The 26,858-nt window shown below is 37.4% G+C and overlaps 1 protein-coding gene and 2 long non-coding RNA genes across 6 annotated transcripts in view; all 3 read left to right on the top strand.

Annotated features, from left to right (window-relative positions):
* The window catches only part of LOC104597215 (Pseudouridine synthase family protein), a 37,178-nt gene extending 25,987 nt beyond the window's left edge, over positions 1-11,191 (top strand). For 2 of the 4 annotated variants that reach the window (XM_010258655.3, XM_088898487.1), the window contains exon 7: positions 10,610-11,191. In XM_010258655.3, the coding sequence (XP_010256957.1) occupies positions 10,610-11,035 (426 nt within the window). In that variant the 3' untranslated portion in view covers positions 11,036-11,191. Of the gene's footprint in view, positions 1-6,703; positions 6,895-7,001; positions 7,179-10,609 lie in introns of all 4 variants that reach the window. The other 2 variants (XR_016082634.1, XM_010258656.3) reach the window with 2 other exon arrangements.
* A 6,884-nt stretch (positions 11,192-18,075) lies between these two features.
* LOC148801929 (uncharacterized) lies at positions 18,076-19,173 on the top strand. The gene is made up of 3 exons (XR_016082171.1): positions 18,076-18,456; positions 18,573-18,663; positions 18,804-19,173. It is a non-coding gene; the product is annotated as an uncharacterized LOC148801929 (long non-coding RNA).
* Positions 19,174-22,620: 3,447 nt separating this feature from the next.
* Positions 22,621-23,529, top strand: LOC104597216 (uncharacterized). Its single transcript, XR_735182.3, has 3 exons — positions 22,621-22,831; positions 22,962-23,055; positions 23,171-23,529. It is a non-coding gene; the product is annotated as an uncharacterized LOC104597216 (long non-coding RNA).
* Positions 23,530-26,858: the final 3,329 nt, after the last annotated feature.

Raw genomic sequence — 26,858 nt, 5'->3', positions numbered from 1 at the left:
AGAGAGGAGAGAAGAGAGAAGGTTTGCAATGTAACAGTACTGGCGACGCCAGTGTTTATTTTACTATATATAGGGCGACAGAAATAACAAGGGAAAAGACCCTTGTGCCCCTGAGTACAATAACAGACATAACAGAAATAAAAAAACACTTTAATTAGCCAAACAGGCCCTAACATCTGCAACTAAGTTATTTTAACATTATTCTAACACTCCCCCTCAAGTTGGAGCATAGATATCAATCATGCCCAACTTGTCACACAAATCTTTGTGCCGCACATGATGAAGACTTTTGGTGAAGATATTTGCAAGTTGCTCTTCCGAGCTGACATATGGTGTGCACACTTCTCCACTTTCAAGTTTCTCTCTGATAAAATGCTTGTCCACTTCAATGTGTTTCGTTCTATCATGCAGAATTGGATTAGCAGCAATATTGATGGCAGCTTTATTGTCACAGTAGAGTGACGTAGGATTGCTTACTGCGAAACCCAGTTCACCTAACAGATTTCTTATCCACATGATTTCCGCAACCCCATGAGCCATCGCTCTATACTCTGCTTCAGCACTGGATCTAGCCACCACACTTTGTTTTTTGCTTCTCCATGTGACAAGGTTTCCTCCTACAAAGGCACAATAACCACTGGTAGACTTTCGGTCATTGACTGCTCCTGCCCAATCTGCACTAGTATATACTTCCACTTTTAAGTGACTGTGTTTATGGAACAACAAACCAGCTCCAAGAAACTTCTTGAGATATCTCAAGATCCTCTCTGCAGCCTCAAAGTGAGTTGTCCTCGGGTTGTGCATGAATTGACTAAGGACACCCACTGCATAGGCAATACCAGGCCTAGTCATAGACAAATACAGAAGTCTCCCCACGAGTCTCTGGAACATCTTTACATCTTTCAAAAACTCTCCCTGACTATCTCTTAGATGGTGATTAGGTTCAATAGGTGAATCAGATGGTTTTACCCCCAACTTGCCTGTATCTTCTAGTAGATCTATTTCATACTTCCGTTGGGAAATAAAGATGCCCTTGTGAGAGCGGACAACTTCAATTCCAAGAAAGTATTGTAAGGGGCCTAGATCCTTCACCTCAAATTTAGTGGCTAAAAATTTTTTTAGTCTCTGGATTTCAGCCTCCCAATCTCCTATGATCACTATGTCATCCACATACACAATAAGAGCTGCAATTTTACCTTCACCTCTTTTTACAAACAGGGTATGATCTGACTGGCATTGTTTGAATCCCATCTGTTGGACTGCTAAATGGAACTTACTAAACCAAGCCCGAGGTGATTGTTTCAACCCATATAGGGACTTTTTTAACCTACACACCTTTTGTTCACTGCCTTTGGCACAGAACCCTGGGGGTTGGGTCATGTACACTTCCTCTTCCAAGTCACCATTCAAGAAGGCATTCTTGATGTCCAATTGGTGAAGATCCCAGTCAAGATTTGCTGCCAAGGAAAGGAGAATCCGGATAGAGTTCATCTTCGCTACTGGAGCAAACGTCTCTGCATAGTCCACTCCATATACCTGTGTGAAGCCTCTTGCTACCAGTCTAGCCTTGTACCTTTCAACAGTTCCATCAGCTTTGTGTTTCACTGTGAACACCCACTTGCACTCCACTAGTTCCTTCCCCTCAGGAAGATCTACCAACTCCCACGTATCATTTTTGTGTAAGGCATCAATTTCTTCCTGCATTGCATCTGTCCATTTAGGTTTTGACAAAGCTTCTGCCACGGTCTTAGGGATGGGGACACTATCCACAGAAGAGAGAAAGGATGATTAGTGGTACAAGATCTAACACCCTTTCTCTTAGCAATAGGAATATTAAGATCATTGGGGACAGGTGAATCAACATTTAAAGGAGCAATTGGAGCAAGTGTACCTGGCTGATGAGACGGATCTGCCTCGGGTGAATCCGATGATGTTGGTTGCATAGTGTCCGGCTCCACGGCTCTTGAACTCTGTTGGCTCTTATGGCGACAATGAAAAACCCAGAACGGAGGAGGATCGGGTAAAGGAGGTAGTTGAATATGAGTCGTCGCCTGTTTCTCCTCAACCCTACTCTCCCCCTGAGGAGAAACCGAGAAGAACGGTTGACTCTCAAAGAATGAGACATCAATGGAAACATAGTACTTGCAGGCAATGGGATCATAGCAACGATACCCCTTTTGAGATGAAGGGTAACCAAGAAAAACACAAGGAATAGCCCGATGGTCAAGTTTACCACGAGTAGGTGACAGGTTGTGGACAAAACAACGACACCCAAAAACACGCATCGGAATGGTGGACAGCGGGGCTGTAGGGAACAAGAGCTAATGTGGGGCCTTATACTCTAGTAGCCGAGAGGGCATGCGATTGATGATATATGTCGCACACAATACTGCATCCATCCAGAACTGTTTTGGCACATTCATATGAATCAGCAAGCCACGAGCAACTTCGAGAAGGTGACGGTTTTTTCGTTCAGCCACACCATTTTGTTGGGGTGTCCTGGCACAAGAGCTTCGCTGAAGTGACCCACTTGAAGCAAAGAACTTCGTGAGATCACTATGGAAATATTCCTTTGCATTGTCCGACTGGAAGATATGAAGTTCCGTTTGGAACTGAGTGAACACCATGCGTTGAAAATCTTTCACAATTTGTGGCACTTCATCTCGAGATCGCATAGGGTAAACCCAAGTGTATCGAGAATAATCATCAATCAAAGTAACAAAATACTTATAGCCAGCCGCAGTAGGTAGAGTAACAAGGCCCCAAACATCAGAATAAACAATATGAAATGGAAATTCATATCTTTTATTTCGTAAAGGTAAAGAACTTCTACAATGCTTACTCAACTGACAAGTTTGACACTGTAACTAACTCACTGACAAGGACTCAAACAACTTTGGGAACATAACTTTTAACGGCTCAAAAGAAAGATGACCTAAACAACTATGCCATAAATAGGCCCGACTCTCACTCGACGAACTTGTGGACTCAGTCGCCACTAGACCAGCATTATTCTCCAACACGTAGAGACCATCCACTATGCTTCCTCTACCAATCGTCTTCCCCGAGGTCAAATCCTGAAACACACATAAAGACGGAAAAAAGGTGACTGAGCAGTTCAAAGAGTGAGTAAGACTACTAATGGATAGCAAATTAATAGGTAATTTCGGAACATGCAGGACATTAGGAAGAGTAAGGCCAAGTGGGAGAGATATGGTGCCTCGTTCAGCTATGGTAGAAAAAGAACCATCAGCCAGTCTTACCTTATCTCTCTGGAGTCAATAATCCAAGGTGAATCAGTAGTATGAGATGACACATGGAAGGCTGTGGCATTACCTGATGTAGACGCAAATGAGGTAGGAGTAGGCCTAGAATCCACCTGGCGGAGAGTCCTACCATACAATTCCAAATGTTCACGGAAGGAGTTGATAATATCTTCCTTAGGGTCAGAACCGGGATGTCTCTCCTGAGTTACGGAAGGACTAGTCTCTGTCGATGCCATATTAGCTGAGTTATACCTTTTTTGATTCTACTTGCCTGGTTTCTTGCCCTGATCCGGTGCTGACTTCTTACCCAAATCCTGTGCCCATTTAGGTTTTCCATGGAGATCCCGGCATGTATCTTTCGTGTGTCGTGTCTTCTGGCAATGAGTGCACCAAAGCTTGCTTTTATCTTCTGATTTTTTCTGAGTGTCACCCCTTTTAAAGCCACCTCCGACATTTGTATCTGAATTTCCCCGGACCGCTAGGGCAACTGACTCCCCTTCTACACCATTCATCACACTTCTTTTGCTTTCTTCTGACTGCACCAAGGCATACACCTCCTGGACTGATGGCAAGTCTTTACTACCCAAGATCTGTACCCTGATGGACTCATATGACGGATTCAGCCCTAGGAGGAAGGCAAACACTCGTTGCTGTGATACAAGTGACTTGTAGGCCTTTGCATCTTCATCACACTTCCAATTCACATTCTGATAGTGATCAAGTTCTTTCCATATTGATGTCAAATCAGAATAGTACATCAAGAGACTCCTCTCCCCCTGCTTGCAAGTAGAAGATTCAGCTTGTAGTTGATATACCTTGGCATAGTGTCTCTGTTCTGAATAAGTGGATTTTGCTTGTTCCCATATCTCACAAGCCGTTTCAGCCCACATAAAAGTTTTCCTTACTTGTGGCAGCATTGAAACCAAGAGCCAAGACATCACCATACTGTTCTCTTGGTTCCACCTATCATGCTCAGCACTTCCATACTTCGGTTCCTTTACTCTCCCATTGATGTATCCTATTCGCCCCCTAGCAGTGATGTAGAGTTTTATCCCCTTAGACCACTCAAGGTAATTCAGACCATCAAAGGGAACGACAACCATGGGAAAGCTCATATCCATTCCCCCACTCACTCCATTGTGGCTCCCTGAGATCTTTGAAGTAGCAGAATTCTCAGTTGACATGATCAAGCAGTTAATCAGTCCCAAACACCGGACTTAGGACCCCTCCTTACTCCACAAAACAATGCTCCACTCAGTTCACACCCACACACTCGAGTTTACCAACCAGATTGAGCACAAACAGTACCAAATTCCGGACAAAAACTGAGGTAATATTCAGCAGATTTCAGACCTGTATAGTTTTAACAGTCCCCACCTACCAGAATTCCAGAATGTCTAACAGCCACTAATCAGCAGGAGAGATCCTTCTTACTTATAGTCAACTCAAACCATTGAGAAGACGGGTCATCCTTGACCTACAGTTGTCTTAACACATGAACAGGATCACACGATCCAAGAAAACTAGGGTTACACAGGTTCGACAGCATTCAGCCGCCCCAGATTCATAGGGTTTTCACTCGGCACATGACCAAGGAGAGTAAAGAAGAGAAAAATAGGGAGAACTGTACCAGTTGTAGCTATTCTGTAGTCCAGAATCAGATTTCTGTTCTGCTAGTCTGTTCAATCTGTTCTTTGGGTTGATCGATCTTCTCTTGACAGTAGGGTTGATCGATCTGCTCTCTTTTAATCAGCATTCCCGCTCTGATACCATCTTGACAGTGTTAGCCGGCCAGAGATAAGAGGAAGAGCAGAGAAGAGAAGAGAAGAAGAAGAGAAGAGAGAAGGTTTGCAATGTAACAGTACTGGCGGCGCCAGTGTTTATTTTACTATATATAGGGCGACAGAAATAACAAGGGAAAAGACCCTTGTGCCCCTGAGTACAATAACAGACATAACAGAAATAAAAAAACGAAATAAAAAAACACTTTAATTAGCCAAACAGGCCCTAACATCTGCAACTAAGTTATTTTAACATTATTCTAACATATATATATATATATGTCATTTATGCTTTGTTTTGAGGTCGTACTATTGAAATATAAAGGATCCATGAGTTTTAAGAAGTGAAAGGAAAGAACAGATGCTCCGCCTCCTGTTCTTTTTCTCTTTCCCCTATGTCCTGTCTTAAACTTTATTACTATAAAATTATAACCTTCTTTAGTTGCTAATCTGATATAAAATTACTCTATTAAATACTTGTCATGGTATAATTTTTTTTAAATATTTGATAGGTTTAAAATCTATTTCTTTTAGAAATGATGATTTTCTATGTTTCAAGAGGAAATTTAATGTTACTAATAAGGATAATTGCTATTTTTTCAATTTATATGCATGTTGATTGGCTTTTAAACAAGGGAACTATTGTAGATTTAGATTTTTATTGTATAAAATTCTATCACGTAGGCACCTTCCTGGGCAACTAGATGTTCCACTGTCACCTAGAATTGTGTTTACACTTTAAAACTATGGTTACATGGAAATCTGTTATTAAAAAAAAAAAATAGATTACACGGAAGATTTCTGGGTTGTTTAGACTCCTTTTCTAAACAACCAACTAGCAGGCACTTTTCTGTCATCCACAATAATCTGCATTTTGTTAAAATTATAACCCCAGATAAGAAGCCTCACGCTTCAATGTTTCCTGAAATGAAGTACAAACAACCAAAGGTTGAAATGCAGACTACAAATTGAACAAACCAAATCACCTAGGCATGTGTGCTCATAAAAACCAAATCACCTAGGCATGCATCCGCTAGGTGATTTGGTTTATCTTTTATCACATGATAGCAAGTAGTTCATGTATCTCTTGGAGTAACAATAAGAAGCATGCACTCATTAGGTAATTTCTTCTTTTATTTGATCATTTGATTGATAGAATGTATATGTTTTATTAGAGGGTTGCAAAAAGTGTTGTGACCATGTGGACTAATCAAAACTAAATCACCTAGGCATGCACTTACAAGATGATTTGATTTGATTATTAGCATATTCTTGACTTATTTAAGGGTTACAAGAAAGTATTGTGACCATGTGAACTCATTGAAATCAAATCACCCAGGCATGAACTCACTAGGGGATTTGGTTTTTCTTTTGATTGATAGCATGTCAGTGTTTTATTGACAAGAAAGTATTGTGACCATGTGAACACATCACAATACATTTTAGGCTACCTTGGAATTTCTTTGTTTTTTTTAGCAAGGTAGTAGACTTTACTTTTTCATATATATATAGTGCTTAAAAGTAAGTGCTCATTGAATAAGTCCAACATTCCAGCTTTTTTTAAGTGCTTATACAATAAGCACTTATTCAATTTTTTTCTCCCAGAATTGTCCCCAGTCAATTTTTAAAATATCTGTTATACCCTTTCAATGTAAGAAACGTTGGGCACGACCAATTGAGGTAGCAGGTGAGACTGAGAGTTTCGACGGAGGCAAAGACGAGGAAGGAGTAGTCGTTCTGCCGCCACTCTTGGCTACAGATGACACAACTAGTGGCACTTCCGGTGACTTCCTGGACCGGAGTGACGACATGCTGCTCAACAAATCGTCCAGTGACCCTATTCTTCCGTGAGTATGGATTCTGATTCCAGCAAGTGCCAAAACCTAATTTTTTGTGTTTGACAGAGGTAAGAAGAAGAAATCTGACATAAAAGAATATTTACAAATTTTTTCAGGAGCAAAGCACTGTGTACCTTCTTCAAAACATTAGCCGAGGTTGTCCCAATGCTTAGACTCCTCAATTGATGGTAACGAGGTGAAAGGCTCTGCTTCTGAAGGATCCATTGTATCAGATTCATAATTTTCCTCTTTTTGTGACCTAGCACAGGGTGTCTCTGCAGACGAGTCTTCAGGCGAGTCAACACGAACCAAAACTCAGTTTTCCCGGCCTCGTTTGCCGAATTCAAACAGTTCCAGATTGTTCAAAGACACATTTTTTCTCAAAAAAATGGCGGCAATATAGAGAGTGAGAGTGAGAGTCAAGGACAAAAGAGTCACAAGTGCTTATTGGAGAAACAGACCACCAAACACCCAATATGAAATAAGTGCTTGAAAAAGCTAGGTGCCAAATGCAAATAAGTGCTTATTCAAATAAGCACTTATTTTTAACACAAAAGCTCCCAAACATGGCCTTAGTGTATTTAGTATATAATTGGGCTTCTAAACAAGGCAGCTTTATGTTGGGCCTAGAGTAAATCCATTGGAATCGGATGAAATCCAAAATCTGAAAAATCCAACCAGAATTGAACTCATGCATTGTTCATACATCCATTCGGATTTCAGATCGGATTTGGATGCCTTTAATTCTTTATCAGATTGAACTCAGATTTTTCTGAACCCAATCTGATTACAGGCCTACTCATGTTGGACTTCTTGGATGATGGTTGTGGTCTATCTTTATTTTCTCCTTCTCAGTCGCATAGATGCGAGAAGATGGATAACAATAAAACTGAAGTAACAGTGGTGCAGACTTCATCAGAGGACAAGGATGGATTTGCATGGTGCACAAATTCATACATTTACAAGAAGAAAGAATGGAAAGAAGGGTAAGTCGAAAACAAACGTTGGAGGTTCCAGATTGTGTACTCTCAGCACTGTAGATTGAGAAAAGAGAAATTAATGGATCTTCCAATCATGCAGGTTGCAAAGAAGCAAATTAATGAATTTAAGGGTTCTTCCTGGGACGCACAGAATGTCTCGATGATTCGTGTTGATCCTAAGATTGGGAAAATGGAATAGAGGCATATGTGATTCAACAAGGGGAGATGGTTTCTGAAGTTGGAATATATGTGTGAAATAATTTGTGATGTCAACATGGGGGAAACGAATGAAATCAGGTTGGATAAGAGAGAAGATGATTTAAGAGACCAAATGGTTGAAGAGGGAAGGGAGGTCGGGACAGTTTGTGATGTGGTGGAGCTGTCAGGTTCAAAAGTGTACAAGAGAAACAAGAAGCATGGAACTTTCTCTGTTAGACAAAGAAGAGGGGGTAGGATTGAAACCAGAGGTTGAACCTTCAGAAATGGAAGATGAAATTGTTTTGGAATTGCAAAGGAAATGGACTTGGAGGCAGTGGTTAACAAAGAAGTAAAAGTAAGTAAAATTTTGGGTTTATTTTTTTCTTGGAAGTCAGGAATTTGCAAGGAAGATGTTTAGAGAGTTGGAAGAAGAATCTTGTAGGAAATCACAGAGCAGAGAAGAAGCTAATACAAAACCAGATAAAGGGGGTTTCACAAGTAAGTTGATGGAAAAGAAAGAAGAATCGAGGAATCCTGACATTGAAGTTGATGCCTATGAAGATGTTGGAGAGTGGGAGGAAGCTCAATGTTTTGAGAAAAATGCAGTCTTTTAATTAGAAAGACTAAATGACGGTAGCAAGGGGATTGGAGTTGATGAGCAGATACCTAATGCAGTAAGAAGGTTTAGAAATAAGAAGCAACTTCGAAATGTTCAAGTGTCAACAGCTTTTAGAAGATTGAAGATGGGACTTATGGGGGTGGTCCTATCAAGAAAATTAAGAAATCTAGGAAGCAGAAAGTGTTTTTTTTTTTTTTTTTTTTTTTTGATTTCTTGTGAAAGGGCTACACAACAGGGGGTAGCCCATCCCCCAATCCAGGTGCAGGCGGGATTCGATCCCAAGTCTCCGCTACGACCAGCAGGAGACCTTACCAAGCAGCTGGTTGGCACCTTGTGCAGAAAATGTAATATTTCAATCAACAAGGGGGCTTTTAGTGGTTTTTTTTGTAGGGGTTTGGTTTGGATTGTGGAGTTTCTTTTTCTGGGTAATGTTCTAGGAATTGGGGTGGATCTTACTTCAGGGTTGTGGTTTGCTGGGGTTTATTTTTTTATTTGATTAGCTCTTTCATTTTTTTTAGTTGAAGGGGATTGTTTTGATTGATCGGGCCTGGATATTTAGGCATTGTATTTTGGTTTTGAATGGAAAGGTTCTTGGCGGGTTGCTTGGTTTGGATCAGGTGTTTCTTTTGTTGTTGGGTAATGCCTTGTCACCTTTTTGTAAATCCTTCTCTTCTTAATAAATTTTATTTTTTATTTATATTCAAAAAATGTCTGTTTTATTCGAGGGTCGCAAGTAAGTGTTGTGATCATGTGAACACATTGAAACCAAAATCACGCAGGCAAGCACTCTTTGGGTGATTTAGTTTTTCATTTGGTTGATACATGATAGCATGTCATATTTTATGGAGAATCAAAAGAAAGTGTTGTGACCATATGAACTCATTGCACCATATATCTCTGTATTTTTAAACTGTCAAAGTAAGGCAGTGGACCCTAGAGGCATAGTTTTCAAGGCATTGAGGCAAGGCTTTTGAATAAAGCCCACCTTTCACTATTAATTGCCGCCTAGTCACATAGGTTTTTTTTTTAATAAAAAACATGAATCCTTGGGTAATTCCTTAAGTTCCATAGCAAGCATCCACCATCTTTCGCTATTAATTGTCTATAATCTTCATAAAAATGTATAAACTTCATTTGAAACATAGAAAATCAACATATTCATGAAAAAATGGAAGAGAAAAGAAATTTCAGAAAATAGAAGGGCTGAGCCTCTATTTTGGTCCTATGAAAAGAGAAAAAAAAGGGAGAAAGAATCAATATGGTGATGAAAATAATCAATATGTATTAACTGGATAACATTTTGAGTTCTTCCATGCTTATCATTCCAAGTTTTGATGCCTTCCAAGGTTCAAGACATTACACATGTTGATTGAACCCTAACAAATGGAAAAAATAATAAAAAGAAACTTGTATTTTAACTTAAATTGAATAATTTAATTTAGTAATGTCTATCTTATTTATTATAAAAGTTGAGAATATAAAAGAATCTAAGAGCACCGTGTAAAAAACGTCTTGGCGATTAAGCAAGGCAACCCTTCATGAATGCCTTAATGGCCTAGGCACTGTCTTGACAACTGAGTGTGATGGTAAAGTCTCGGGATGAAAATCCAGCACATTGGTTTGGCTATATGATTGATGTTTCGTTGACAAATAGTGATTCTGTTCCATGTATGTCCACTACCTGTATTATTTGTGCTTTCACTAGACCTAACTTGCAGATCTGTCTACAAGACACAAAAACATATACCATCCTTTTCATTTGTATCTTACGGTGACAATTCTCACCTGGTGTTTGCATGTGGTGGCAAATATATTAATGGAAAACTTGTAAAAATAACTGCAGACCAAATTTTATTATTAACAAGCTTTACTTGCTTTGGTAATGTGTTTATCAATTTGGTTGACCTGTATCTTCTACTTGTTTCAGATCCGCAAAATGGTGGGTACTGCAATAGCAGTAAAGCGGAAGTTGCTACCACGAGATATCATTGAATTGTCTTTGTCCAAGTTTTCACGCATTGTACTACCCCTTGCCCCTTCTGAAGTCCTGATTCTGAGGGGAAACCAGTTTTCACTGAGAAACAGACCTGGCAATATTACTAGGCCCGAAATGCTGACATTGGTTGAATCAGAAGAAATTATCAAGGCTGTTGATGAGTTCTTCACATCTGTGCTTTGGTCTCAACTGTCAAAATTCTTGGAGCCTTCAGAATCTCCATGGAAAGATTGGGTGGAAAAATTGGATGCAAACACGAGTATTCCTGATGAAGAGTTGGAGGAAGTAAGGAAAGCTTGGAGGTTGTGGAAAAACTTTTGGAGGAAAACCGATGATATACTATCTATGGGAAGATAGATCAGGGATGAGCCGATGAGGGATGGTGTATACTACTGTCGGTTTTGTTCTCAATCTCATGGTAATTTATTAACGGTTCAGTTGTTGTCACTTTGTTACATACATGAGAAATATTTGGTAGTTGTCATGAAGTAATGGTATTTTTAAAAAGAAAAAGGAAAGAAATCAGATTGATTGGGATTGGTTTCTCAAACAGGTCAAACAGACCTCCCCAAAGTTATGGAGAGCAATCAGATGGGCTTTCTTGCCCAGATGGTACTAAGGGACTCGGTCGATCACCATCACAAAACCCTTTTAGATGAGAAGTGAATAGACTCTTGGGAAAAAGAATTTAAGGTGGTCTAGGTCTAAAACATGTAAGATCAATGCCTACTGAAAAGAAACGGGCATGCATCTTTTCTACATGCTTTGCCAGTTCAAACAGACCTACTCAGAGAAACTGCAAACAGGTTGCAGGAGTTTCAGACCTGAATGGAATCTTGGTTTAACCTTATGCTATGGTACGCCAGATAGGCAAGGTTCAAAGTATCGACCCGTATTAGCCGATACGTATTGTTCCAGGACCCCTCCGATACGCTCCTACAGTGGGTGTATCGGGGGTCTGACTGGTTCAGGGGGTGGAGCCTTAAACCGGCCCCTCTGAACCGGTTGTGAAAAAAAATAATAAAAGGCATCAAAAGCTGTATTGATTTGCCTGATACTAGGGTTGCAAGTCAGGCCGGATTAGGTCGGGTTGAGGCCAATCCTATCCCAACCCTATGTTTCAAACCCCCAACCCTAACCCTAACTAATTCCTTCAACCCTAACTCAGCCCGACCCAACCTGATGTCAACTTTGGGTTGGGTTGGGCTCGGGTTGGGCCCAACCCAACCTTCCCATCTCTTAAAATCTAGTAGAAAAATAAGTATTTGTTTATTGTGAGTTATGATTTATGATAATTTTTTTCTCAAAAATATAAATTTATGAAATCAACAATAATGAAACACAAAAATTATGGAAATAAAATCACTAATAACAACTCATAGGATCAAACAAATAATTTGAATATATTAAATAGATCACACATAAAAATTACAAGACAAAAGGAAAATACAAGTAGTCAAGTACCTATGAATAACTTAAAGAAAGGGGGCTATACAAATCTCATGCATCTAAACATATCAATGTATGTTATATATATATATATAATTATATATGACATGTAGTAGAGTTGTAGACTAGTAGACTAGTAGTCTAGTACTATAGGGGGCCGGGTTCAGGTTGGGTTGGTTTGCCTGAGGGGTCAACCCTAACTCAACCCAAACTAAGGTCGGGTTCAAGAATTTCAACCCTAACCCTAACCCGATCATCAACCCAGCCCAACCCAACCCAATTTTTTCGGGTTGGATTTGGGCCAATCCGGCCCAAGTTGCAGCCCTACCTGGTATTCTCAAATCGGCGCATCGGGTGTATCGATATTTTGAACCTTACAGATAGGTTACATATCTATTGTCTTGTATAACAAAGACACTCCCACGCTCCTTGGACTTCTATGGTATGGTCTCTGTATAAGGTGCGGTGTGTTTGAATCCACTGGCCCTCATTGTGGTTTGCTTGAAATCACATGCTTTGGACCACACCACACTCCATAACTTGTTTCACACTGTGATATGGATGTACTGTTGGTAAAATTTTAAATAAATTATCAGTCATTTATTACATCACATATGATAATCAGACTGGTGTGGATTATTCCATGAAGGCCTAATGGGTGTGGTGTACTTCAAACCAATGAAATTCACAGAATATTCACAGTACAGAACCCTCATTAGTTGACACTCCAACTATGGGAGATATTATGAGTAATGGCTTGCTGGTACTATGTTGGCAGTGTGCATACAGAGACGTTTTGAAAATTAGAAAGACGGACAGACGAGTAAATTGCCTTCCTGGGAGTTCTACATTTTAATGCAACATTTGCAACCTGCGGTCTAATAGACTGGTTGGATTGGTTGTCCTATCATCCAGGATCCAGCCAGAATTTTGGGTGCACTTCATCATCGAACTGTTGGCTTGTAAAATATTAAAAATAAACATTGATCCCATCAATAACCCTGAGATCAAGACAGAGAATCATTAAACTATTTAACCCACCCGATCAGTGAGTCACAGGTATCGATTCTTTTTTTTTTTTTTACTTTTTGTATTTTTAGATATTTTTATAATTATATATAATATTACAGATATATCCAATTTATCTACAAATTTAATATAATTTTCTATTTTTTTGTATTTTTTACCTTTTTATATTTTTATTGTTTAATTATGATTTTACAAGTTTAACTTTTTCTCAAAATGATTGAACCACTAACACAAAATTGTATTTCATTTTCATGGTAATATGCATTAAATATTCATAAGCACTAAGTCTAAACTGAAATAAATAATTTTAATTTAACAATAGTAAAATAAAATAAATAAAATTGTACTCTAATAATTAATAAATACTTGAAAATATGTACAAATTTTATTTAAAAATGTACATATACATATTTTATACATATATATATATATAATTAGAAAAAATATTTTTTTATAAATATAATGCATGCATATATGTATGTGTGTGTGTATGTATGTATGTATGTATGTATGTATGTATATCCTATTCATACCGAATAGTTAATCGGATTCAAATTCGGATATGACCTGATTCGATTCGATAAATATCCGAATTCGATCGATTATTTAATTCTTATATATAATATATAAAATTTTTAAGTATTTTATATAATTTATATATATAATAATTAAATTATATATATACTTTATATAAATAAAATATTTATTTTATATAGTTATTAATTATCTAAAATAATTAATTAGTCAAATTCAAATCGAATCGAATATCCGAATATTTATCGGATTCGAATTCGAATATTAGTTTTTAATATCCATCGGATATCGAATTTTTTAATCGGATTCAAATTCGGATATTATCTGTTCCGATTCGAATTCAATCCGTTTACACCCCTATACGTATGTATGTATTTATTTGGGTAGGCACAGGTTAGACCAGAAGAAGTTTAGATCAATCTTAGGCTACCTAAGGCCTCAACCCAAACCTAACCCACAACCCAAAAACTTAGACCCAACCCGTGCAAAAACAGAACCGGTTGCCTAGAGGATTTCTGGGTCAAATGGTTTGACCATCTAGGTCTACAATTGTTCGAAAACCATTATTTTGAACTTTGATGAATATTAGTTGACTGGTTACCACTTTTATTATATTGATTGGTTATCAACTTTGTAGGTAGTATTACTATCATAGTCAAACTTAAGGGTGTCCATGAAAAACCGAAAAACCAAACTGAACCGAGAAAATTGGACTGATAGGTTCAGTTTCAGTTTGGTATTTTTGAAAAACTGAATGACTGGTTCAGCTTTCGGTTAACCTACAAAAAAACCAATGGTTAATCGAACCGACCGGTATATATATTTATATATATTATACATTTTAATATATCTCACATATTTTTTATATATTATATATAAATGTATGTTCATTATATGTACATACATTATATTTATAATAATCTTTTTACAATATATTATATATCATTTATTATTTATAATATAATATTATACATATATTTATATAATATATATTATAAATACAAAAACTGAAAAACTAAAGAACCGAACCAATCAAAAATTGAAACCGGCAAACCGGTTAACCAATTGTACCAATTCGGTTTGCAAAAAATGCCCGTGGTTCGGTTAACCGAATTATAGACACCCCTAGTCAAACTCATAAAATACAAAGTGACACAAAATTTATGGGTCAAACGACAATAGATATGTCAATGGGCCAGATATTGATCCATCTAACCCAACCTGATGAATCCATTACTGGTGGACCAGGTCCAATCCAATCTAATGAATATTTTGGATTATTCTGGGCTGGCCCAATTTAATATTTGGACCACCTAATCTGTTTAAATTGATTTTAATTTAGATTTTGGTCCAATCCAAGCCCGGTACAATGACACGCATACTCTTATCTTCTATCAATGGATTGAATATTAGGGTATGTTTGGTTGGTAGTGGGAATCAGAATCCGAATGGTCTATTTCCATAGTTTGTTTGTTTCAAACATGAATGAAAATGGAAATTAAAATAAGCAGGAATGAGATTTTATTCTCAAAGGAAAAGCAGAGAATGACCATTCCCTCAAATGGGGAAATGTCATTCCAGCAAGAATGAAAATGGAGTTTTGATTCTGTTCAGCCAAACATTGGAATTGGAATAACCCATTCTGAATCCGATTCTAAACCCTTTTCCTATAAACCAAACGGACCCTTAATTCAATCCAATCGGATAGATACCTTGGACCATTAAGGCTGGGCTGGTTTAATTTAATATATCTTGGTCCGTACAACCCATTCAAATTGATTTTGATTCGAACGACATTCAATTCAAACCGGGTCGATTAACACCCCTAGTCATAGATAATGTATAAATATAATATAAAATTAATAAATTTTGTAATTTGTAATATATTATTTAATATAATTTTATATTTGAGTTGCGGCAATAAATAGAATAGTACACGTGGCATGTGCTAGTAAAGGATGACTGTGTGATCAAATAGTTGCAAAGGATGAAAGGAGATTGGGTGAGAAGGGTTGAGTGGGTGGCCTGACTGGAACACACAAGTCAAACAGAGTTACTGAAATCAACCGCATGATTAGAAAAAGAGGGTGGCGTTTGGAGTGATCACAGTGAAATTGCAGTTGTTTCAACTTTCAAGCACTCTCAATGAATGAAATATTCTTTAAGTCAGGGGTGTCCACAACAAACCGTAGGGTTTTTTTTAGGACCGAATCAGTACTATCGGTTTTTATAAAACTGGTAATTGAAATTGACTGAAACCAATCGGTTAATCGATTGACTGATTTGATTAACGGTCGATTTACTTCCTTGGTTTTTTGGTTTTCAATTTTTATAATATATAAATATATATAATATTATATTTTAATTACTAAATAATATATCATATATTATAAATATATATATATATAATATATATTTATTAATTTATTATATATAATATATATTTATTCAGTTAACCACCGATTTTTTATATTATTCAACTAGAACCAAACCACTACTTTCGATTTTTTTAAAAATACCAGATCGATCAATTCGATTAATCGATTTTTTCCATCGATTTGATTTTTCGGTTTTTTTTCTCACCCCTACTTTAAGCCTTAAAAAAAACTTTCAACCACTCTCGACGAAGGGATGAAGTCGGGATAAGTGACAACTGACAAGGCTGAGACAGTTGCACGAGGTATCCCTAGATTTCTGTAGCCTCACTCAGTTCAAAATAATGCTGACGGAGACCGACCGACAGTTGAAAGTTGAAACTTGGAACTTGGAAGCTTCAATTTATTAAGGACACAAATAATAGGAAAAAAGGAAGGCCACGTTGCATAGGGCTGTTGGAGATGGAAATCGAGGTAATTCTGCTTCTGCTACATGAGATATTTCCCCGTTCGTTATTAGGGCTGGGGGTGGGGGTGGGGGTGGGGGTGGGGGTGGGGGTAGGGGTAGGGTTGGTGGTTGTTCAGTCGTTCTGATGTATCTCAAACAAAGGAAACAAGGGAACTTTCAGATTTTAATAATTTTTAGGATAAATAAATTGTACTACCTTCATAAATCTGAAATTACAGCCACCTTTTAATCTAGCAGTAGCCCTCTATAAACCACATTTTGAATGTAGATTTGGCATCAATCCACTGTTAAGACTCAATTCATTCTACCCTTAAATTTTTAGGAATAGACTGAACAGTTAAAACCCTTAATTTTTAAAGACTTTAATTGAATAAAGCAACTGCCAAGTGGGGGTAGGAGATTCCAAGTGTATGCTACGGAGAGACATTTCCCCTCTTTGCTCTTTCCCCATTGAAAAGAAATATTTGGGCCTACCCATTACCCCATTACCCATCCAATCATTTCAGTCCATTAATAATAAAATATATATATGGTGAGAGTGGTGAGTGATCACACAGATTTGTAAAAAAATACATTATGCCATACTACATAATTTTGAATTCCATAACAATCTTATATAATTCAAAATGACAAATATCCTATCACTACCCGTCATCAATTCGGAACAGGCACTTGTATATCCCAACTATACTGTGGGGTTAAAAATTGTTAGGATGTACCGCTCTTTCTCCCCGCAAAAGATAAATACCACCCTAACCCATGCCAATCCCGAAACTAGGAGTCCGTCCGTGCAAGTCCCCTGTAGTTCCACTCCACTAGTCCGTCCTCCTCCTCCTCCTGTTGTACACATGACATGGTTTCGCTTGCCCACCGTTGCCCGTCGTATTCCCGGATTAGATTTTAGAGTGGGAGTCCCTCCTTTCTTTCTCGTCTTTCGTCTACTCCCACTACCTGCTACTGCCAGCTAGGACTGGCCCACTCACTCGTAATCGTGGGGCCGTCAGCCCCGTGTGTTTACCTTTCATCCGTCCCCTATATTATGATTCATTGTCTAATTTAAGGATGATGACAATGACGGCCTATCAAATTGTTGGATGTTGTGGGCGGTGGCCTCCTGGAAGGAAGATACATGAATTATGAGTTTGGATGGACGGATAGGATTATCCATCAGCATGAATAGGAGGAGGATATGGATTGGCATTTGGCCAGATGCAAGAGGGTGAGGATGAGTTGAGCCTTGAGGCCTTGAGGGTCCCAACTCCCAAACCCATTCCCCCATTTGATAAGAATGGTAGCTTCTTCTTGCCCGGTTGTCCTTTGCAAAATTACAAATTCGGTACCCCCTCTTTTCTCTTTTACATTATGGGTTTCTTAATATTAATAATCAGACGTCTGACACCTGTTCTGCAAACTCAGCAAAACCACTTTTTTCCACGAGATCCGACGGTTCTAATTGCTTCGTCGACGCCGATGCTGCAGCCTGCAGGCAGTGTTAGCAGATCCCCAAGTTGTTTCGTCGTCTAGTGTGTACTCTCTATTCTGTTTCTCAATAACCCTTAACACTGAGTTTGGGTATCTGCTGTGCTGCCGTTGGTTTTCTTTTCCCAAGTCTACTAGTTAAAAAAGTTACAGCTTCCCCAGGTTTTGAGAAGCAGAGAGAGAGAAAGAAAAAGGAAGCGCAAACCAGGGGCTACGCAAACAAAAATGTAGCCGGCGAGCGCGAGATGTCCTATAAGTAGGACTCCATCCCTCTCTTCTTCCACCTTCAATCTTCCACTCACGACCATTCAATCAAATACCCAACCTTCATCCGATCTGCCTGTCATTCAGACTTGTCTGCTATTTTCTTTCCCACTCAATTGTAATTAACAAGATGGATTCCTTGAAGTCTTGGGTTTCCGAGCACAAACTCACCAGCATTAGTAAGTTCATTTTACCATCTCCTTCCATTATTTGCTTCTCTCTCTCTCTCTCTCTCTCTTGAAAACATCTTTACAAGACTAACTAAGATGAAGGTTTGTCTGGTGGTACATATCAGGCGCTCTGTGGGCATCTGCAATTGGGGCATCACTAGCGTATACGCGTTCGAGAACCCCACTTAAGACAAGCTTGAGGCTCATCCATGCTCGGTAAGCCCGCCCCCTTGCTGCATCCAGAGTTCGTATCCCCAACTTCTTGTTCACTCCTAACATTCCCCCTCCTACTCTTCAACAATCTATCTAGAATATAAAGAGCAGTGTTAATCTAACAAATTAATTTGATGGTACAGGATGCATGCACAAGCTCTTACCTTGGCGGTGCTCTCCACTGCGGCCGTCGTCCATTACTATGAAACCGACCATCCTGCCGATCAAGTCCAGAATTCCAAAATACCCCTCAACTAATTAAGTTCACTCTTTGCTCTATTTCTTTCGTATTAACGGAGGAGAGCTGGTTATCTTTAGCAAGTAGATGGTGTTTGTGAGATGATTGGGAGAATGAGAGCGAGAGGCGTTCTCTCAACTCTAGTTATTCTTAATGCTCTGTTAGATGATGACGAAAAGGAAAAACAAGTTTTACCTTGTAGTTGTAGGGAAGCTACGAATTCTATTTCTATGTACAAACAACTACATGAATCAATAAAATTTGTATTTCTCTCTTGGTTGATGTTTTAATTCAGTTGTAGGTGAATAATAGATTATTGTTTTCCCATCAGCCGGAAAACAGGGCAAAAACATCCAATTCTTACTTCATTACCAAGTTTTATGTTATAATTTCTCACTTGGATAGACTCTAGTTGGTCGGTTCCACCTTGGATTTCCTAAATTGTTGTCGTGCACTTTGTGCCCTTGAATTTTGAAAGACTACCCCTACCTACTGCCTGCTGCCTGCTGCCTGCTGCCTGCTGATACAATTGGATGTATTCCCCACGCCACACCAGTTAAAAATCAGTCATAAGGAACTCGATCAGAATATGTACAAAATGCAATAACCAGCTACAATTACAATGAATGCGTTAAAATCTTGGGTGCTGAATATGCATGAGATTTAGGGAATGCATCCGATAATTCAGCTTTATTTAACGGTGTAACGTATGTTGATAATATTGGGACGGAATTAGACTAGAATGCAGATGATGACTTGATTAGGATTACCGTATCTACGTGCATGTCATAGACCCATAGCCAGTTTTTTATTTTCTTTTTCCGGTATTAATCATAATATTATAGTCAATTATAAGCACATATATTAATTTATTTTTTCATCAGTTCCTACTAGCTATATTTGCATTACAGTGAACTTGTATATCCAGCTCCAACTTCGATTTACACATAATTATTTTGTCAGATGTCCTGAATATGGCGTAATGCACTAATGATAATAGTGATAAATGAGTCCGAAGAACTTACAAATCTCTTGTACCAACAGCAATCAAGTGATCAACATATCCAAATTCTTTTCAAGCATCTGATCTTTATGAAAATTAGCAGATGCTGTAAATGAATAATCGAGATCATTGAGTAAATCCTTTTTTTATTAATACTCCTCCCCCCCTCCCCTTTTTTTGTGTGTGTAGACAGATGATTTGATTAGTGGGACTCGTGTATCGGCACGAGCAGAAGATTTACGGGCAGAAGGCCTACATGATTTAGCAAATCTGGGTGGGCATGCCGTTTTAATTTCTTCCCTTCCGGTTTGGATTAGCTGCTGTTATTGATTGTGCCTTCGACGGATTCGTATTGGGATTTTGTCAAAACTTGAATGGATCCGGTCTGAAAAACCGGCCGGATGCTGTCTGAAATTTCAAATCGAGTATTTGACTTAGCACCCCCTAAATATAACATAATCCCAGAGATTCTCACGATCAGGATAGTAATTGCACGGTAATTCTCACGATCAGGATAGTTATTTTAGAAATTTCTATTCAAAAGCAAGAATTTTATTTTTTATTCTGTAGGAGTAATAGATATATTTGATAAATTATTTTTCGAGAACGAATTTTTATTCTACAAGAACAAAAATAGCGCTTGGATAATAAAATTATTTCTTAACATTAGTTTTGCAAATCCACTCACATTGAACCTAAAATTAACTATAAAAAACATATATCATTGTTATAATGATGTCTTTGTATTGTCACCACCTAATCTTTGATCACTTGAGGATTAAAACAAAACATACAGACAATAAAACAAAAGCCTAACATGTTATGGTGCAACAACACCCACAAGCAGTAATTGCTACAAAACCGATTTCAGATGAATCTGACCAAAGAAAATATGAGTTTAAAACAGAGCACATGATATAAAACCACCAAGTATAATGACGAAACAATATACTTGTTGACATGTTCTGGCCGGGAATGTCACCAATACTTTTTACCGTTCGCTCGTCGTCCAGTTGGAATCAAGGGAATCTCTCTTTTTTTTCTGAAATTTATAGCCACAAGTTGGAAAAATTTACTATCAAACGAAAATGTTTGATAGGATTTTTTTTTCTATTATTTAATGTAAAATACTCAAAATACCCCTTCTTTTATATGAGAGTTGTTAACACACATTGGTTAATAAGAGTTAACATCATGGGAACCACGTAAGCATGATTTTTCACTCCCCAAATGTTGTTTTCACGCGAGAACCTTATTATTTTTTTTTATTTTTTTACCAAACATATCTTTTATTCTCCATAAAAACACTGAGAACGCGAAAAACGTTCATCGACAACGAGGACCTAAGTAGTCGAATATAAAATGTTAATAAGTCCAAGAGGAAACCATCAAATCATTAATAATGATCAATGATCAGAAAATTTCTAAAACACCTGGCAGTCTTAAAAAAACTTAGCAGTTGAGCTTCCCCCCTAACTTCATTAGAATAAGATTGCTTTACATGGTTTCAATTTTCTACTGTCTCATATTATGGGCCGCTTTGAATATTTTCAAGCGGATTTGAATTTTGGAATGGTTCTACTACTACTCGATTCCCCCTACCGAATCAAAGCCAGACCTCCTACCCATTAACCCAATTACTCTGCCCCTTGACTCCGTTTATAAGTTTATTCCTTATTATTAGTAACCAGATAAAGAGTGAATTCTGAGATGATGTGAAATTGCGAATTATTTGTCTCGTCAGCTTGGAATCTTCAATTCTTCACCAGACTACTACCATTCACTTGTGTTTTTATTTGTAGTTTAGCTATCAGGCTGTTTGAAATATTCTTCATTTGTTACTCTTGAGTAGAACCCATGTGATAGGAGAGTGCTCTACCAAGATACGACGACTTAGATAAAATGGTTAATTTGGGGTATCCGTGGTCCATCTGTTGACACTTGACAGTGTTGTATTGTACCAATATTCCCGCCCGTTTCGTATAGTCAGGCAGATCCGGGGGTAAGAATTTCGTAGAACTTGGGTCATTTTTTTATATATTTTGGTAAACTCCAGTCTTAAATTAATATCTTATTATCAATCAATCCAAAAGAAAGTGGTGAAGACGTGAAAGTAAACTAGGCATTAGAAAAAAAGTTTTAACCAACGCCGATAAAACCCACGAAATCTACGTGGATGAATCACAGTTCTCTGCAGAAACCGAACGGTTCAGATTCTCTTGAAAACATAAGAGAAATAAAGGAATAATGTAAAAAGCAGTGAGCAGCGGATTCGATGTGGATAATGTTCAAGAAATAAAAAATAAATAAAAAAGAAAGCTAGGAAAACAGTGAAAGCAGACACGTTTTTCCTGAAGGGCTTGGAAAAGCTGAGTAACCCATTACCAATTGGTGGGAGTCCAACGGGTCAGAAGCGGCACTCAACTATGACCACATTTTTGAATTTTGATTTAAAAAAGAAAAAATCTGAAAGCGTTCAAAGAAAAAGACACCGTAACCTCAGACAGATGATGAGTGTTTTACCAAAATATTAAGAAAAAAAGACAGATGATGAGTGGAAATGGAATTCATGGAATGAAAGAGTAGTAAAACTAAACCTAGTAAAAGAGGGGGAGGATGGGCCACTAGTTTTTATCCAAAGCTTCCCAAGGTTTAATAAGGAAACCAGGGGCCCCAAACAGAAAACCCCCCAAACAAATGTTATAAATGCTACCCTATCCAAAGCTTCATCTCTTACCTGAGCCTCTCCTATTCTGAGCTTTGAGCTCTGTCTGTTTGTCTGCCATTATATCCTTCTATTCTCCTCTCATTTCCTCTTTCTCTCTTTTATCCGTGTCCACATTTTCTTCTCAATAATTTGTCCTTAGAAAATTTTTGAAGAATGGGGCCATTACAGTCTTGGATTTCGGAACATAAGCTCGCCAGCATAGGTAATTAATATCCGGAGGGCACATGCATGCATGATTCTTATTAAGTTCTTGTCTGTGAATAGTCATTAATTAATTAACTAATAAATATTATTTTGGTTAATTTGGTTTTGGGTGATGGTGGCGGGGACAGGCGCAGTGTGGGCATCGGCCATAGGAGCATCCCTAGTAGCTTATACACGAGCTAAGTCACCCCTCAAACCAAGCCTTAGGCTTATACATGCTAGGTTGGTTCTTATCCATCTAATTTGTATTTGTAAGCTTAGCTAGTGATGATGGATTGATGTGCCATGTACTCGTGTGTGTGTGTGTTGAGACATTGTCTTTCCTCTGTTTTTGCAGAATGCATGCTCAGGCCTTGACCCTGGCGGTGCTATCCGGAGCTGCGGTCATGCATTACTACGACAAGAACCGGGCCGCCGAGGAATCAGCGGAGGATGCTCCTAAGATGAAAAATGCTTAAATAAGAGGAGATGATGATGATGAAGATGAATAACTAGGACTAGCCAGTAAACATAAGAACAGAGTGGCCATCAAGGATGTTTTTTCCTAAATCGTGAAAAAAAAAAGAAACAAGGATATAAATGGCAATTTCACATCATATTATGCCAATGTAGACTGTAATAGCTAGTTAGATAGCTATCATGTATTTGTTTATTCAAAGAAATACGGATACATCCGATGCAGAATTCTGAATTCCAGTCCTCTATTATTAGCTCTCCCCCTTATAAATCACATCCTGTCCGTGAATTTAACATCAATTCGCAATTCGCGGTTAGGATGCATTCCCCTGTACTTTGTCTGAGGTGATTGGTCACTCTTACAATAACTTCGGTTTGAATACCAATTAATCTTGTCCTGTATACTCAGTTTACAGATACCAGACGTGCGGGCTTGATGCCGGAAAAACTTACAACTAATCCACGGTATAATAAAAGTGACAAATCAGCTGGTTTTCATCAAAATTCACAGCAGGTGGAAAATAGGGAGAGTTATAATCTGCTTTACTAATTATGTAAAAATTAAAGGATAAATTACTTAAACCTCTGCTGTGGTTTCTGGCATAGTTCTTGTAACAAAGACAAGTATGTTGACATGATTAGTTTTTAATGATTTTCTTTTACACGTCAATTCATTCATTTCCACCAATTACAATGAAAGAGTTTTAATCACCTCCTATTAATTGCTAATTGTATTTCATTCTTCACCGCCAAATAGAAGACAAATCGGGCTTTTCACGAACTATTCGACTTATGAAAAGTGTGATTTAGATTGATCAAAATCAAGTTTTGAGCCATGTTTGAGAGGTTCATTTGTTAATTGAGCCGAATTCGTGTTTAATAAAGTTTGGCTTATGAGTTCCTTATGACAGATTTTTGTGTATACTCTTATTCTGAATTTTCTTGTGACAGCTTTTTGTGCATATTCTTAATTTTTTATATGTATAACTTTCTTTTTTTATTTTTATAAGAAGTTTAGATCACAATCTAACTTGAGCTGAACCATTCAAACTAATCAACTTTTTGAGTCAAACTGAATTTGAACTCAAATCTTTAACTCGAATCGAATTAGAGCCCCTATCATGAATATCGCCAAATTGCAAGCTAAAGTGGATTGAGTCAACGTTTCAGACATGTAAAGAACAATCAAGGGATAAATAAATATTTTCATAAATTTCATTTATCTTTATCAGTCGGGTATTTTGTCGGGAGAATGATGGTTCAGCCCAGGGTTGGAATTTTTAGGCTCAAAGTATAATTGGGGTGGCTGTCAATTCGGATTTTGAAATTTGATGTTTACAGCGGGTATTGATGTATAGAGTGGAGATTTTTGACATTTTGAATGTTTATCGCTCTGCAGTGGAATTCAGAAATCTGCATTGAGCATGTCCATACTTTTCCGATATTTTGTCAGGGGTACTACCATACTATTAGTCATTTTAGAAAAATAAAAGGTATATTTTAGTATTTCAGTACTTATTAGGTAAGAAAGAGGTGGTTTAAATATTTAAGCCAGGATTTATATTATAGGGAAAAAATATTTACCCCAAGATAAAAAGATATTTATATTCTAAAAAAAATTGTCTATATATATAATTAACATATTAAGGATTAAAATATTTGAGAAATTACCTTTTATTTCAAAAAAGAAGGAAAAATTCTCAATTAGTATCCTATACTTTGGGCCTAGTGTCACTTTGGCCCCCAAACTTTAAAATGCAACAATTCAGTACTTGAACTTTCAAAACATGTCGATTTAGTACCTATCGTTAATCAGTTGTTAAGTGGCATTTGAAAATGACACAAATGCTCTTCAAGTGTCATCTAATTTTCTTTATCAACCATCCAAATGTTGGCGAAAGATTAACAATTCCAAATCCTTGCTTCTTCTATTCAAGAAAGTTGGGGTCACGTCTCAATGGGCATTATAGACCCCAACTTTCTTGAATAGAAGAGGTAAGAATTTAGGATTGTTAATTTTTTGTCAATGTTTAGATGGTTGATAAAGAAAATTAGATGACACTCGAATGACATTTGTGTCTTTTTTAAAGGCATTTAACGGTTGGTTAACGGTAGGTATTGGATTGACACATTTTGAGAGTTTTGGGTACTGAATTATCGTATTTTAAAGTTTGGGGACCAAAGTGGCACCAAGTCCAAAGTATAGGATACTAATCGAAAAAGCCTGACCCAAGCTCGAGCCTAGCTTGATACTATATATTAAATAATAAAAATATATTTTATTTAATAAAATTTATATATATATACAATATTTTTTTCTTTGCTCTTCTTTTCTTTTTTTCCAAATAATAGTGAGATGTTTATTATTTTTGAGTTTTGAAGGTTTTTAATATAAATAAAACACTTTTTTTATTGAATAAAAAAGAAAAAATTCTATTTTCAAATTTCTGGTCAGGCTCAAGCTCAAGTCTGAATATATTCTATTGATACATATACAAAATCCGGCCTGGCCTATGAACAGGTCTAACTAGAAGGTGACAATGAAGTTTGCCTGTCCTTAGTTCCGCTCTAGTTAAAAAATATAAAAAAAAATCCAAATAATACTAGGGAATAAGAACAAAAGTAAGAAACTGAAAAACACTTTGACTATTTAAGGTACTGTATAACCAATGATAAGATTCGATGATAGTAATAAATTTATGGCCCCACTATAAAAAGTGCGGACCCATGTATTTTGTTCCTCGAACATATCGGGACCAAAAACATTGATCCATAAAAGTTTACTATATTCATGTTGTTTTCTAGCGTGGTTGAAATCCACAAAACGAACACATCTTCCCGAAGATGGAAAATGTACTGTCAAGTAGGATGCAATTTGGTGGGTTTAATCGAGCTCACTTTCGCTCATTCAAGGACGGAGCATTCGTCCCAAGATTTTTATTGGGCCAGCCGATTTATTAATCCACGTCAGAGTTACTTGTCCCAACGTTTTAATGAGAAACTATTGGTTACGGTATTTATCTAACGACGTCAGATTTAATTTGAATAATACCAACTATTTTCAATTTTTATGGCTTGCATCTATTAGGGTTTGAGCTTTTTTTTTTTTCCCCAAAATAAAAAAGCAAAGAAAAAGAGGGAGACCGACCTTACTTACTCCTCCCAATCACCATTGCAGAACACATGAAAAGCACAACCATTTTATTTTTTTATTGTCTATTTTTTCATTCTGATTTCTGTTACGCCAATAACTCTGTCTCACCATTCTGAAGCCTATATAATATCAACTAACCAGTTCGTATTATGGAAATGGTTGTGCTTTTCATATGCTCTGCAACGGTGATGGGGAGGAGTAAGTTCGGCCTCCCTCTTCTCTTTGCTTTTTGATTTTGGGAAAAAAACTCAAACCCAAATAGATGTAAACTATAAAAGATGAAAATAGTTGGAGTTATTCAAATTAGATCTAACTTGACGTCGTTAGACAAACGCCGTAACCAATCGTTTCTCATTTAAACTTATTGGGAAAAGCAATTCTAACGTGAATTAATAGATCCAGCTGGCCCAATAAA

This window comes from Nelumbo nucifera, chromosome 2 (genome assembly GCF_055504915.1).
Source record: "Nelumbo nucifera cultivar China Antique chromosome 2, China Antique-T2T, whole genome shotgun sequence".
NCBI lineage: Eukaryota > Viridiplantae > Streptophyta > Magnoliopsida > Proteales > Nelumbonaceae > Nelumbo > Nelumbo nucifera.
The sequence above is the reverse complement of the archived record's forward strand: the minus strand, read 5'-3'. Positions and strand labels throughout refer to the sequence as shown.